At 43.1% G+C, this 14,811-nt stretch overlaps 1 protein-coding gene across 1 annotated transcript in view; it reads right to left on the reverse strand.

The window, feature by feature from the left end:
- The window catches only part of LOC115192706 (non-muscle caldesmon), a 38,386-nt gene that overhangs the window by 13,385 nt on the left and 10,190 nt on the right, over positions 1–14,811 (reverse strand). The window contains exons 2-6 of the mRNA XM_029751489.1: positions 14,565–14,717; positions 3,283–3,715; positions 2,984–3,129; positions 2,506–2,758; positions 1,172–1,309 (exon numbers count right to left, since the gene is read on the reverse strand). Coding sequence (XP_029607349.1) covers positions 1,172–1,309; positions 2,506–2,758; positions 2,984–3,129; positions 3,283–3,715; positions 14,565–14,717 — 1,123 coding nt within the window. The remainder of the gene's footprint in view (positions 1–1,171; positions 1,310–2,505; positions 2,759–2,983; positions 3,130–3,282; positions 3,716–14,564; positions 14,718–14,811) is intronic.

Raw genomic sequence — 14,811 nt, forward strand, 5'->3', positions numbered from 1 at the left:
GGAGTCTCCTGGCAGAACACAAAGCCAGTAACTGTGATTAGGCTACATATCCTAATGGGATCTGAGTGGATTATAAATCCTGTTGAATGTATCTGACAGGCAACAAGTCTAATGAAATGATACAAGAAGCAGGAGTACAGTACACTACTCAACCCTTCACAACATACCATGCAGTGTAAATGCTAAAATCCAAACAAATGAACCCATGGAAACACATTTTGAATTATTATAATTTTTTAAAATTGAGCTTTTATTTAACTAGGCAAGTCAGTTAAGAACAAATTCTTATTTACAATGACAGACTACCGGGGAACAGTGGGTTAACTGCCTTGTTCAGGGGCAGAACAACAGATTTTTACCATGTCAGCTCAGGGATTCAATCTAACCACTAGGCTACCTGCCGCCAGTATCTCTGTATCTGTATACAGAATATCTGTATATTAAGTGAATGACTTGCTACCCTACTTTTTACAGAGCGAGGTGGAAGGAGTTAAGGACAGTAACACAGAACAGTGTAAACACAGGCTGTCAGAGTGACCGTTTGGCCATGGTCTGAAAAACTATGACATATTATGGTCTCTGCCTTTTTCATTCACTGGAATGGAGGTACAGTATGTATGTAGAGACATGCTGTCAGAGCAAATTAACATCACACAGACATAGACCTGGTGGTAATTGACACAAAACAGTGAATACTGATCGACTTCAAAGCTGCACATGTCTCACAAACACACACACACACACACACACACACACACACACACACACACACACACACACACACACACACACACACACACACACACACACACACACACACACACACACACACACACACACACACACACACACACAAACGCCAACACAGATCGCAAACCCATTTGTAAATGTGTGTGACCTGATCACACTACAAGCATTGTGGTGGAGACTGTGGCAAATTCTGACATTTAAAACACACACATGCAACTTACAGGCTTAAAACTGAACACAATGGCTGTAAAGATGGTATAAAATCACATTTTAGTCTTTCTGAGCAATTTATTTTTGGGGAAAAATACTGAAAACAAAGGTATCATTATCATATCATAAGAACAGTACTTGTCGTATATGACCATGGTCAATGACGACAAACCGTGGCTACATAGACAGAGGAAACAGACAAGTTAGCTACCTTGTAGATGGAGCCTTTGGGACTGAGCGGGCTAAACATCTCCTCTCCGTCCACGCTGGAGGTACTGAGGCTCTTCATCCGCTCTGCTGCCTCCATCCTCCTCCTCTCTATGTCCTCCTTCATCCTCCTCTTCTCCTCCTGTACATGAAGACACAATGGTTCAGTATTGCCCAAGATGAGAAGACAATTGTCTGCACTTAGTTAAAAGGGTCCCAAAAGGGTTTCTTTGGCTGTCCACATAGGAGAAGATATTTGGTTCCAGGTAGAACCCTTTATGGTTTCAGGTACCCCTTTTGTGTTCAGTGTAGAACCTTCTGTGGAAAGGTTTCCCAATAGAACCTGAAAGGATTTTACCTGGAACTAAAAGGGTTCTACAAGGAACCAATCAGGGTTATTCAAAGGGTTCTCCTACGGTAACAGCCTGAAAACCCTTTTAGGTTCTAGATAGCACATTTATTTTCTAAGAGTGTACCACATGTGATAATAGCTACATTATAATGTATAATAGGCTCTCCTGTTGGAGAGCTTATAAGGCAAAGGGGTGGCTCATTTAGTGAGTGCTACATTCAGCTGCTGTATATCTTATGGCCTTAGTCTTTACAATTTATTTTAATTTTAAATCCCAGCCCCCATCCCCGCAGGAGGCCTTTTGCCTTTTGGTAGGCCACTGTAAATAAGAATTTGTTCTTAACTGACTTGCCTAGTTAAATAAAGGTTCAATAAAAAATAACACATAAGATAATAATAGCTGCTTAGCTGATTTAAAGCTCCTTTTGCATGTGTGATGTATGTGTTTAACATAGTGATGGGTCATTTGTGAATGAACAACTCTTTTTAAACAGATCTTTTTGGTGGAAATGAAATCGGTGAAAGAGCGAGACAACGATTATCTGCAGATAACTAGTAAAAAAGATTCCCTGAAAGACATTCTCACTACAGGAACAATAGATAGTGGGAGAGCACCTGATTCAGGACCATGTACAATTTTTCCAATGCTTTAAAAAATGATTGTCATTTTATTGGCAGGCGATCTAATAATTTGGTCAGGTAAAAATGTATTTGAACTCACATTTCACGATCGGACATAATGGAAGGCAGATTTTACGGTTTACATTCACAATTTCCTACTTTTTCATGCTTCTAAGTACATTTTTAAGCACTACTGAACAAAGAGCCATTTGGGAGCTAAATGAAGGGCTCTTTTAGGTGAACTGAGCCAAATGATCCGGCTCAATGTAAAGACTCGGAATGCCCATCACCATTTAATCTATTTCTGTGTGTGTATCTTAAGGTCGTGGGCATCATAATATGTCTACAAAGTATTTGACCATCACCTCCTCCTTGGCTAGACGCTGTTGCTCCTCCTCTCTGCTCCTGCGCTCCTCCTCCTTCCTGACCTGGCGTCTCTCCTCCCTCCTCCTCTTCAGCTCCTCTAGCTCCTGCTCGGCCTCAGCCTGCTTGTGTTTGAGCTGCTCAAGCTCCTGGTTTTCCTTCTCCGCATGGCTCCGTCGGATCTTCTCCAGCTTGGCCTCTGTCTCCAAGATGGCCTCCTCCTCAACCTCTGCCGCTGCCATTTGTACCACAGCCCTGGGAGAGATGGAGGGAGAGATGGAGGATGACTGCATGGAGGAACAAAGGTGGATATATAGAGGAGGAGGATGTGAAGAGAGTTTTCACCATCCTGATGGTTTAGAATGTGAAACATCTAGGGAGTTACAATGTGAATTGCGATGTGATTTGCTTGCCATGTAACTGAATTTGGAAGCAGGTCTGGTGAGACATATCCATATACCATAATACGCCATTATTTACCTGGGAGCCCTTAATTTGGTTTTGACCATGTATGATGTCACTTTCTCCCCAGCTGTGTCTCCGTTGATGTTGCCATGCTTTGCCTCTGTATGCAGGATGACTTTGGATGTGTACGAGACCTTCACCTCTTTGCTCTTCTCTTTCACCTGGAGTTGCAAAGAACATTTAACATCTCCAAAGTTGACTACTTCAACGACATACATTTTTGAATAATCATATTCATAATTTACATTTTCTTACTTAAACACATATTTGCCTATAATATATATATTTTTTAAATCAGTAATGCTAAAGAGTACCTTCTCCCCAGCATCAAGTCTTTGGTCCTCCTCTCTCTTCTTCAGCACTCTCATCTGCTCCTGCCTCTGTTTCTCTGCCTCCTCTTCTCTCTCCCTCTCTTCTCTAACCACCTCCTCCTCTCGCTCCCTCCCTTTCCTCTCCCTTTCCTTTCTTCCCCACTTCTTCTCCTCTTCATCCTCCACTTCTGCCTTGTGACTCTGCTGGCGAGAGGTGGATGTGGTGGGGGTGGCTGAGCCAGAGAGGGTATGTGGTGTGGAGGGCTTTGCGGCACCGTTCAGGGGCCTCTGGTCCTGCTCCTCTGTGGCCTGACTGAGCTCCTCCATGCGCTGGGCCTGCTGCCTGCGTCTCTCCAGCCGCTGGGTCCAGTCACTGAAGCCCTCATCCTCCTCCATAGAGGGAGAGCTGCTGCTGGGCTTCAAATCCCTATCATACCTGGGACACAAAGAGGAGCATGGAGAGATAGAACAGGTTAGGTCACCATTCAGATGAGCATCATGAGCTAATCTTGGTTGAGTTTCCAAAACCTTTGTAGCACTAAGACCGTCTTAAGTCCATTGTTTGGCAATGGACGAAATGGGATCTTAGTACTACCAATGTTTTGGAAACTCACCGCTAGTCTGAGAGGGAAGTAGACTTTGCTAGCTTCAGTTTATAACATGAAAGAACTATAGGGGTATGTGAATGCAAGGATTGCTTAACCAAGGGGTTCCCAAACTTTTTCACTCGGGGACCCTCTTCCAGCATTGGGAAACATCCCGCGCCACCCCTCTGCGTGTGCACGCGCCACGTCTATTTCTATGGGCGCAAGCACTGTTAATGAAACAAACTTTTCACACCCCTCTTGTTGGTGGAGAGAATATGTTGCAGGTTTAAAGTTTATTTTCTGCAATTCTATACATTTTGTCATGGGGTGCAAAGAACATTTTGCCATTTTAAGCAAATTTTCTTGCAATTCTATCCATTTTGCCATGTCTAATGTGTATTCATGTGATATTTAAGTGACAAAAAAATTACGACAATATGGGCTAAAAACCTTAATAAAAAACGTTAGCTGACATAAGCTAGTAGATCTGGACATTTCTGACAAGTTATAAATAGCTCTCTAATATGCAGTTGAAGTCGGAAGTTTACATACACCTTAGCCAAATACATTTAAAGTCAGTTTTTCACAATTCCTGACATTTAATCCTACTAAAAAGTCCCTGTCTTAGGTCAGATAGGATCACCACTTTATTTTAAGAATGTGAAATGTCAGAATAATAGCAGAGAGAATGATTTATTTCAGCTTTTATTTCTTTCATCACATTCCCAGTGGGTCAGAAGTTTACATACACTCAATTAGTATTTGGTAGCATTGCCTTGAAATTGTTTAACTTGGGTCAAACGTTTCGGGTAGCCTTCCACAAGCTTCCCACAATAAGTTGGGTGAATTTTGGCCCATTCCTACTGACAGAGCTGGTGTAACTGAATCAGGTTTGTAGCCCTCCTTGCTCGCACATGCTTTTTCAGTTCTGCCCACAAATGTTCTATGGGATTGAGGTCAGGGCTTTGTGATGGCCACTCCAATACCTTGACCTTTCCTGCCTCATGATGCCATCAATTTTTTGAAGTGCACCAGTCCCTCCTGCAGCAAAGCACCCCCACAACATGATGCTGCCACCCCCGTGCTTCACAGTTGGGAGGGTGTTCTTTAGCTTGCAAGCATCCCCCTTTTTCCTCCAAACACAACGATGGTCATTATGGCCAAACAGTTACATTTTTGTTTCATCAGACCAGAGGACATTTCTACAAAAAGTACGATCTTTGTCCCCATGTGCAGTTGCAAACAGTAGTCTGGCTTTTTTATGGCGGTTTTGGAGCAGTGGCTTCTTCCTTGCTGAGTGGCCTTTCAGGTTATGTCGATGTAGGACTTGTTTTGCTGTGGATATGGATACCTTTCTACCTGTTTCCTCCAGCATCTTCACAAGGTCCTTTGATGTTGTTCTGGGAATGATTTTCGCACCAAAGTACGTTCATCTCTAGGAGACAGAACGCATCTCCTTCCTGAGCGGTATGACGGCTGCCTGGTCCCATGGTGTTTATACTTGCGCACTATTGTTTGTACAGATGAATGTGGTACCTTCAGGCATTTGGAAATTGCTCCCCAGGATGAACCAGACTTGTGGAGGTCTACAATCTTTTAAAGCTAAACTGAGTCAGATGGTAGAGAGAGGACTACAGTTTCCTAATATGACCACCAAAGAGGTGTTTTGGTTGGTGTGAAACATCCCAAAGTGCCAAACAATGGTTCTACAGCATGGGTCAACATGGGTTCTATAGTATGGGTCATTATGGGTTCTATAGTATGGGTCAACATGGGTTCTATAGTATGGGTCAACATGGGTTCTATAGTATGGGTCAATGTTGGTTCTATAGTATTGGTCAATGTTGGTTCTATAGTATGGGTCAACATGGGTTCTATAGTACAGGTCAACATGGGTTCCATAGTATGGCTCAACATGGGTTCTATGGTATGGGTCAATGTTGGTTCTATAGTATGGGTCAACATGGGCTCCATAGTATGGGTCAACATGGGTTCCATAGTATGGGTCAACATGGGTTCTATGGTATGGGTCAATGTTGGTTCTATAGTATGGGTCAACATGGGCTCTATAGTATGGGTCAACATGGTTTCTTTAGTATGGATCAACATGGGTTCTATAGTATGGGTCAATGTTGGTTCTACAGTATGGGTCAATGTTGGTTCTATAGTAGGGGTCAACATGGGTTCTATAATATGGGTCATTATGGGTTCTATAGTATGGGTCAACATGGGTTCTATAGTATGGGTCAATGTTGGTTCTATAGTATGGGTCAATGTTGGTTCTATAGTATGGGTCAACATGGGGTCTATAGTACAGGTCAACATGGGCTCCATAGTATGGGTCAACATGGGTTCTATGGTATGGGTCAATGTTGGTTCTATAGTATGGGTCAACATGGTTTCTTTAGTATGGGTCAACATGGGTTCTATAGTATGGGTCAATGTTGGTTCTACAGTATGGGTCAATGTTGGTTCTATAGTATGGGTCATTATGGGTTCTATAGTATGGGTCAATGTTGGTTCTATAGTATGTGTCAAACATTAGTTTTATTAGTTGTATTATTATGTACAGGATACACATGGTATATGTAACAGTGTAGGTTCCGTCCCTCTCTTCGCCCCAACCTGGGCTCGAACCAGGGACCCTTGCACACATCAACAACTGACACCCACGAAGCATCGTTACCCATCGCACCACAAAAGGCGCGGCCCTTGCAACGCAAGGGGAAACCCTACTTCAAGTCTCAGAGCGAGTGACGTCACTGATTGAAACGCTATTAGAGCGCACCACCGCTAACTAACTAGCCATTTCACATCGGTTACACTCACCCCCCTTTTGACCTCCTCCTTTTCCGCAGCAACCAATGATCCGGGTCACGGCACCAATGTAACAGTGTAGGTTCCGTCCCTCTCTTCGCCCCAACCTGGGCTCGAACCAGGGACCCTTGCACACATCAACAACTGACACCCCACGAAGCATCGTTACCCATCGCGCCACAAAAGGCGCGGCCCTTGCAACGCAAGGGGAAACCCTACTTCAAGTCTCAGAGCAAGTGACGTCACTGATTGAAACGCTATTAGCGCGCACCACCGCTAACTAACTAGCCATTTCACATCGGTTACATTTACACTGTCCAACTAAATGCTAACATGGGTTTTATAACATGTGTAAAACATGGGTTCTATAGTAAAGGCTACAGTATATGTCAACTACAGTGTCGGTGAGAACGGACGTGGCCCACACACAGCTAACAAAGCCCTCTCCCAGCAGCCCAGCAAGTGGAGGGGAGGTGGGTAACAGAAGGAGAGGTGTAGATGAGGACAGGAGCTGCTGCTGAGGCTGTCTATGAACATCATCAGGCACAGATCGAAGCACACAACACAAGGAAACAGCTGGAACAGCTTGTAGACTGGCTCTGGTGTTGTTGTTTCTCCTCTACAGCCACTGCTGCAAGCTAACGTGTGTGTGTGTGTGTGTGTGTGTGTGTGTGTGTGTGTGTGTGTGTGTGTGTGTGTGTGTGTGTGTGTGTGTGTGTGTGTGTGTGTGTGTGTGTGTGGTGAGATGGTAGGCGGTTGACACCTGATTTCAACAAATAAACACTTGGGTTGGGAGAGGAGTGGTGAGGAACTGTGGGCTGAAGTAAGAACAACATTAACTGAGATTAGAGCTGGCAGGAACACAGAATCAGCCCTGGGTTCTTTTAGCATAAAAGATACACGGTGATACCAGGGGAGAGAGAGACAGACAGACAGGGGGCTTACGAGGACAACAGGGCTTACAGAGACCCAGATAACCAGAGACAACACAGACAAATTAACTGGCACCTGGGAGTCGAGAGCAGCTAGCTTCCGTCAACCGGCATTAAGTGATTTCTGTAACGAATGCTTAAGAGCCGGTGACTAACTGCAGGGAAGGAGGTGGAGCCTAATGTGGGGACCATGATAGACAGTATTGTGAGGAACATGGTAGACAGTAATGTGGGGACCATGGTAGAAAGTAATCTGGGGACCATGGTAGAAAGTAATCTAGGGACCATGGTAGACAGTATTGTGAGGAACATGGTAGACAGTAATGTGGGGACCATGGTAGACAGTAATGTGGGGACCATGGTAGACAGTATTGTGGGGACCATGGTAGACAGTATTGTGAGGAACATGGTAGACAGTAATGTGGGGACCATGGTAGACAGTAATGTGGGGACCATGGTAGACAGTAATGTGGGGACCATGGTAGACAGTATTGTGAGGAACATGGTAGACAGTAATGTGGGGACCATGGTAGACAGTAATGTGGGGACCATGGTAGACAGTAATGTGGGGACCATGGTAGACAGTAATGTGGGGACCATGGTAGACAGTAATGTGAGGAACATGTTACACAGTAATGTGGGGACCATGGTAGACAGTATTGTGGGGACCATGGTAGAAAGTAATCTGGGGACCATGGTAGAAAGTAATCTAGGGACCATGGTAGACAGTATTGTGAGGAACATGGTAGACAGTAATCTGGGGACCATGGTAGACAGTAATGTAAGGACCATTGTAGGAATCCTATTTGGTTAAAATAAGTGGATAACTGTGAGTTTTACAGTCATCTCCTCTCCCCTATTCTATAACTCAACATCTGAGGCATGTAGAGAAACGCTGTGAGACCAAGGCTGCGTCTGAAATTGAACCTTTTCCCTACAATGTGCACTCGTAGCGCTGTGGTCAAACTAGTACACTTTATAGGGGATTGGGTGCCATTTTTGGACAGTGCACCAAAGTCAAATCAAATCAAATGTTATTGTGAAGGTAAAGATCTTACTGTGAAATGTTTACTGACAAGCCCTTAACCAACAATGCAGTTTTTTTGTAAGTAAGAAAATATATACAAAACAAATGTAAATAAAACAAATACAATATAATATATAAAATACAAAGTACCACAATAAAATAACAATAACGAGGCAATATACAGGGGGTACCGGTACCGAGTCAACGTGTGGGGGTACAGGTTAATCGAGGTAATTGAGGTAATATGTATGTAACCCTCTCACCAGGCTCGAATTTGACTCTCACGATATTAACTTACGTAGAGTATCTCAACAGCATGGGATGTTAGGTGAGAAGGACATCTCCAATAAGAATCCCTATTGTAAACTATGTAAGGTGATGACAAATAGGGTGTTAACTTCAGATGGAATTATTATAGATTTTTGTTATTGTATAAGGATATGCTTTCCCATGCATTAAATTAAATTGAAACAGTAAATCACTCCACCAAGGCAACATGCATAAGGTTCAAGATGTGTATTATTACATTTTCAAAGCACCACATCAAAATAAATAAAAATAATAAACCCCAATGAGTCGTGCACAACCCATGTCCAAATTATTTCAAGCTTGCTTAATCTTACGCATTGGAGCGCAAAACAAACAAACACACATATAGTCCAGAAGCACCCCACCGTTGTGGTTACTCACTACTCGTGGATATTCCCTCAGTGAAGCATAGCAGTTCTCTGCAGGTTTCCTCACAAGATCCACAGCAAGCACAGCTATCAATGCAGACAGTACTCTTTAGCAGTAACCGATATCCCATGGGAACATGAACTCGTTAATCTTCCCCAAGCAATTCTCTCGGTTTCACACGATGCTAGGCTACCCTCAAGGCTGTCCAATACCTCCACGACGAGACGGTAGCTTCAGTCTTTGCTAAGTCATTCTTAACAAAATTATAACAACTCTCTTATAAAATACAATCTGTATTTCCCTTCAAAACTCGGTAGGTATGAGTTTTGTTCTATTTTTATCATCTTCTTTTATAATTCTTCTTCACCAACGGTCATAATGTAATATCCATCCTTTTCTCAACGTCTCTCTCCCTCTCTTTTTTTCCCAGGCCTCCAGTTAACCAGGTCAACTCTCCAATTGGCCACAGCTTTACAAGCGACCTTATTGGTCAAAACTTAAACTTAAAAGTAAACCAACCTATTCACTTATACATTAAATAAATATTTCTTCAGAAGAAATGCATTAACAACATTACAGTACGGTAGCAATTCAATCACCTTTTAAATCTAATACCAATTAATTATAACAAATAAACTCAATACTTGGTTCTAACAAGGGTATTACATATACATGTAGGTAAGTGTAAAGTGACTATGCAAGGAGATCAATGCAAATAGTCCAGGTAGCCATTTGATAAACTGTTCAGCAGTCTTATGGCTTGGAGGTAGAACCTGTTAAGGAGCCTTTTAGTCCCAGATTTGGTACTCCAGTACTGCTTGCCGTGCAGTAGCAAAGGGAACAGTCTATGACTTAGATGGAGTCTTTTTAGGGCCTTCCTCTGACACCGCCTGGTATAGAGGTCCTGGATGGCAGGAAGCTTGGCGCCAGTGATGTACTGGGCTGTACGCATTACCCTCTGTAGCGCGTTGTGGTCGGATGCCGAGCAGTTGCCATACAAAGCAGTGATGCAACAGGTTAGGATGCTCTTGATGGTGCAGCTATTGATCAGTTGGAAGATTTGAGGACCCATGCCAGATGTTTTCAGTCTCCTGAGGGGGAATAGGTGTTGTCATGCCCTTTTCACAACTTTCTTGGGGTGTTTGGACCATCACAGTTTGTTTGGCGATATGGACACAAAGGAACTTGAAGCTCTCGACCCGCTCCACTACAGCCCCCCCTCACATTGAGGTAGAGGTTGTTGTCCTGGCACCACACTGCCAGGTCTCTGACCTCCTTCCTGTAGGCTGTCTCATCATTGTCAGTGATCAGGCCTACCACCATTGTGTCGTCAGGAAACTTAATGATGGTGTTGGAGTCATGTGTAGCCACGCAGTCATGGGTGAAAAGGGAGTACAGGAGAGGGTTAAGCAGGCTCCCCTGAGGGGCCCCATGTTGAGGATCAGCGTGGCAGATCTGGTGTTGCCTACCCTTACCACCTGGGGGCAGCCCGTCAGGAAGTCCAGGATCCATTTGCAGAGGGAGGTGTATAGTCCTTTGCTTAGTGATGAGCTTTGAGGGCACTATGGTGTTGAATGCTGAGCTGTAGTCAACTAACAGCATTCTCACGTAGGTGTTCCTTTTGGGAAAGGGCAGTGTGGAGTGCAATAGAGATTGCGTCATCTGTTGATGCGGTATGCAAAGTCTAGTGGGTCTAGGGTTTCTGGGATGATGGTGTTGATGTGAGCCATGACCAGCCTTTCAAAGCACTTCATGGCTACAGATGTGAGTGCTACGGGGCGGTAGTCATTTAGGCAGGTTACTTTGGCGTTCTTGGGCACAGGGATTATGGCGGTCTGCTTGAAACATGTAGGTACTGTATTACAGACTCAGTCACATTACTGAGTGGTAAAGCCCTATGCTGAGTAAACAATGTGTCCACTAACAGCTCTCCTCTCCTGTGTTTATATTTTCTAGTTGGAATGTTTTTAGCGGACAAGTTGACAAAAGGGTGACATATATTTTTTCTTTATTTATTTATTTATTTCACCTTTATTTAACCAGGTAGGCAAGTTGAGAACAAGTTCTCATTTACAATTGCGACCTGGCCAAGATAAAGCAAAGCAGTTCGACAACATATAACAACACAGAGTTACACATGGAGTAAACAACATACAGTCAATAATACAGTGGAAAAAAATAAGACTATGTACAATGTGAGATACAATGTAAGTATACAGTATGTATGTGACAAGTAACAATGCAAACATTCCCTCCAAATCTACGTCTACTCCACTGGGAAAACAAGCCATTTCAAACAACCTAATTCTGGGATTGTGTTCAGTACTTACTGTCTTCATTTTTTCATTTTTTTGAGATTTGTTGGCCATTTCAAACCAGTCTAGTTTATGTGTGCAGTGAGTAACACACATTTTATCACCTGGCATCAAGTCAACATTCACAGAAATTATTTTCTTACCCTACCATAGGACACTTTGGTTTTCTACCCTTACAGGGCAAGGATTACTATGCCATTACCACGTTTTGAAGTCATTTGCTAGTGGAAATAGCTGAAAAAGTCTCTTGTTCTACCTACATTTTGATGACCACATTATTGAAAGTGCAGCAGCGACCACTGTCCTCCCGTTCCCTCAAATTGGTCAATATTGACATGGCTGTGGTCTATACAGAACAGAAGACATGTCGAGTGCCCATTCATCACCACACAGCCTTTCTGTCCTCACCACAACACCTGCCTCTAGACTAACACAGTGTTGTGCTTTCAAACACATGACCGTAGTCATTGCACAACACCTGCCTCTAGACTAACACAGTGTCGTGCTTTCATACAACATAACCGTAGTCACCGCACAACACCTGCCTCTAGACTTACACAGTGTTGCATACAACACCGCATAAAACATGCTTTCATACAACACGATCACAGGACATTTACTTGCTTACCACAGAGTATTTCACTGTTTAAACTTCACAGGTTAGTCCGAACATCTGCACCTGGCTGAACAAATCCATGAACCTTCTATCAATTACCAGGTAGAGTAAAGAATTCTATCTTTAACGATGAACAGATTAGCAGCGCACCTCTCTCTCTCTCTCTCCCTTTCTCTCTCTTTCTCTCTCTCTCTCCCTTTCTCTCTCTCTCTTTCTCTCTCTCTCCCTTTATCTCTCTTTCTCTCTCTCTCTCTCCCTTTCTCTCTCTCTCTTTCTCTCTCTCTCTCTCTCCCTTTCTCTCTCTCTCTCTCCCTTTCTGTCTCTCCCTTTCTCTCTCTCTCTCCCTTTCTCTCTCTCCCTTTCTCTCTCTCTTTCTCTCTCTCTCTCTCTCTCCCTTTCTCTCTCCCTTTCTCTCTCTCCCTTTCTCTCTCTCTCGCTCTCTCTCTCTCTCTACACCTCTATTTTCTCTACCCCCCCATTCATTAAAACAGTCCTGAAATGAAAGTCTGTTTCATCTTCGCAGGAGCTGGCTGAACGGAATGCTCCCTCCAGACATTCCGATTCTGATTAAGTAGGTTAGCTACTAAAGTCAATTGGTGTTTCCAGATGGTAGTTTATATATATACTTCATAACAACCACCACAATTACTGCTCATTATTCCTAATTGTCCAATAAATATATATATATATATATATATATATATATATATATATATATATATATATATATATATATATATATATATATATATATTGGACAATTAGGAATACTGAGCAGTAATTGTGGTGGTTGGATTCTTCAGGTGTTTAGTCATACAGATGTTGTTATGAAGTGGTTAGTTCTGACACCAAAAGCGCTCTGGTAACAAACCACAGGCACCTGTTGGAAAGGAATATTTGTGTAATGGCTCTGATATGTCATGTTACTGTAATGACTTTGAAAACGAAGAGGAAGGAACCTGGTCTGAATCTCGGCTGGCAATTACATTGTTGAGAGAGCAGTACGCAGTCAACGACACAGAGATCTAATAACAGCAAACCCCAAACCAGTGTTCACAGTTGTTTTGACGTTTGGTCTTCTGAACTATTATTCGACTGTATCATCTATAATTTATCCCCCTTAGGGATAAAGAGGAAACAGTGAGTCCTTGAAACAGTTTGGAAATGTTACTATGCCTGTTTTATGATCAATCCAAAATGACAGACTACACTGAGTGTTGTGACTATATCTCATGTCAAGGCACTCATTACGGTTCAAAAACGTGGAGGCATTGTCATGATCTAGGGCTGTTTTTGTTCTTTCTGCTCCCCCTTGGAGAAAGTGTGGCAGTTATGCTAAGGGCCATGATAGTAGTAGTTTCCCAAGATGCTCTGTTGTAAACATTCTTCTGAGGTGCTGTAATGAGAAATGCAGCTGTGTGTTCTTCTTCGCATGGAGAGAGTGAATCAACCAGTAAGGTAGAGAGAGAGAAAACAGAGTGAGAGAATGAACGTGTGAGGGAGAGAAAGAGAGAGAAAGGGAGGCATGTGGAGATTAGTGGCTTTTCCTTAAGGAAATATTTAGTTTTTGTAACCACACATCCTCAGGATAGTGGAGCCAACCCATAAACAACTGAATGTATAGCAAACAAGGGGAAGCAACTATCCCAGTAGAACACCCATGGTATTATTGCATTTTAGTAATTTAGCAGATACTCCTATCCAGAGCAACTTACATAAGCATTTAGGGTTAAGAGCCTTGCTCAAGGGGAACATTGACAGATTCTTCACCTAGTCAGCTCAGGATTTGAACCACTGACCTTTCAATTACTGGCCCAACACTCTTAACCACTACGCTACCTGGCTCCACAGCCAGGAAATCTGACAAACAGCCCTTCATATAAATCATTATATCAGCTGCTTCAGCGCAAGACAAAACATAATAGAGAAACTGTAGTTTGGATGTGGGAGATGTGACCTGAATGAGTGGGTCACAAGGTTGGGCTCCATTCAAATTGAAGGCAGTCAATTTAGGAAGTGATTTGAATTTAAGATTCAGAAATGTAAATACTTTTGAAATAAATAGTTTCTACTTTTCAGTTTATTGAGAAGACATTGAAATTGAATGCCATTTTTTTGATAATTGAATTGTAATTTTAGTTTGTTTCCTGAATTGACTGTCTTCAATTCGAATTGAGCCCAACCCTGGTGGCTCAGTGAGTAATGTTTGGTTGTGGGACAGGGATGATAGGAAATGAGTCATGCCTGATCTACAAGGTTGAATAACCCCATTATCATGCTTGATGAGTCATAGTATAGTACTTGGGTACTTACAGGCCGTCCTCCACCAAGGCCCCATTGTCCAGTGAGGGGCCTCCAGGGCCCAAGGTACTGCTGCTGCCCATACTGCGGAAGGACTCCCGGGCCCTCCGCCGACGCTCTCGCTCCACCTCCTCTGCATCCTCCACGCTCCTCTGGGCGGTTATTCTGTGGGGAGAGAGACGGAGTGAAGATATATTGTTTAAAGCTACAGTCTGATTTGTAAAATAACAAAATGGGTCGCCTCCACTTGAGAGATGAG

Source organism: Salmo trutta, chromosome 4 (assembly GCF_901001165.1).
Source record: "Salmo trutta chromosome 4, fSalTru1.1, whole genome shotgun sequence".
Classification (NCBI taxonomy): Eukaryota; Metazoa; Chordata; class Actinopteri; order Salmoniformes; family Salmonidae; genus Salmo; species Salmo trutta.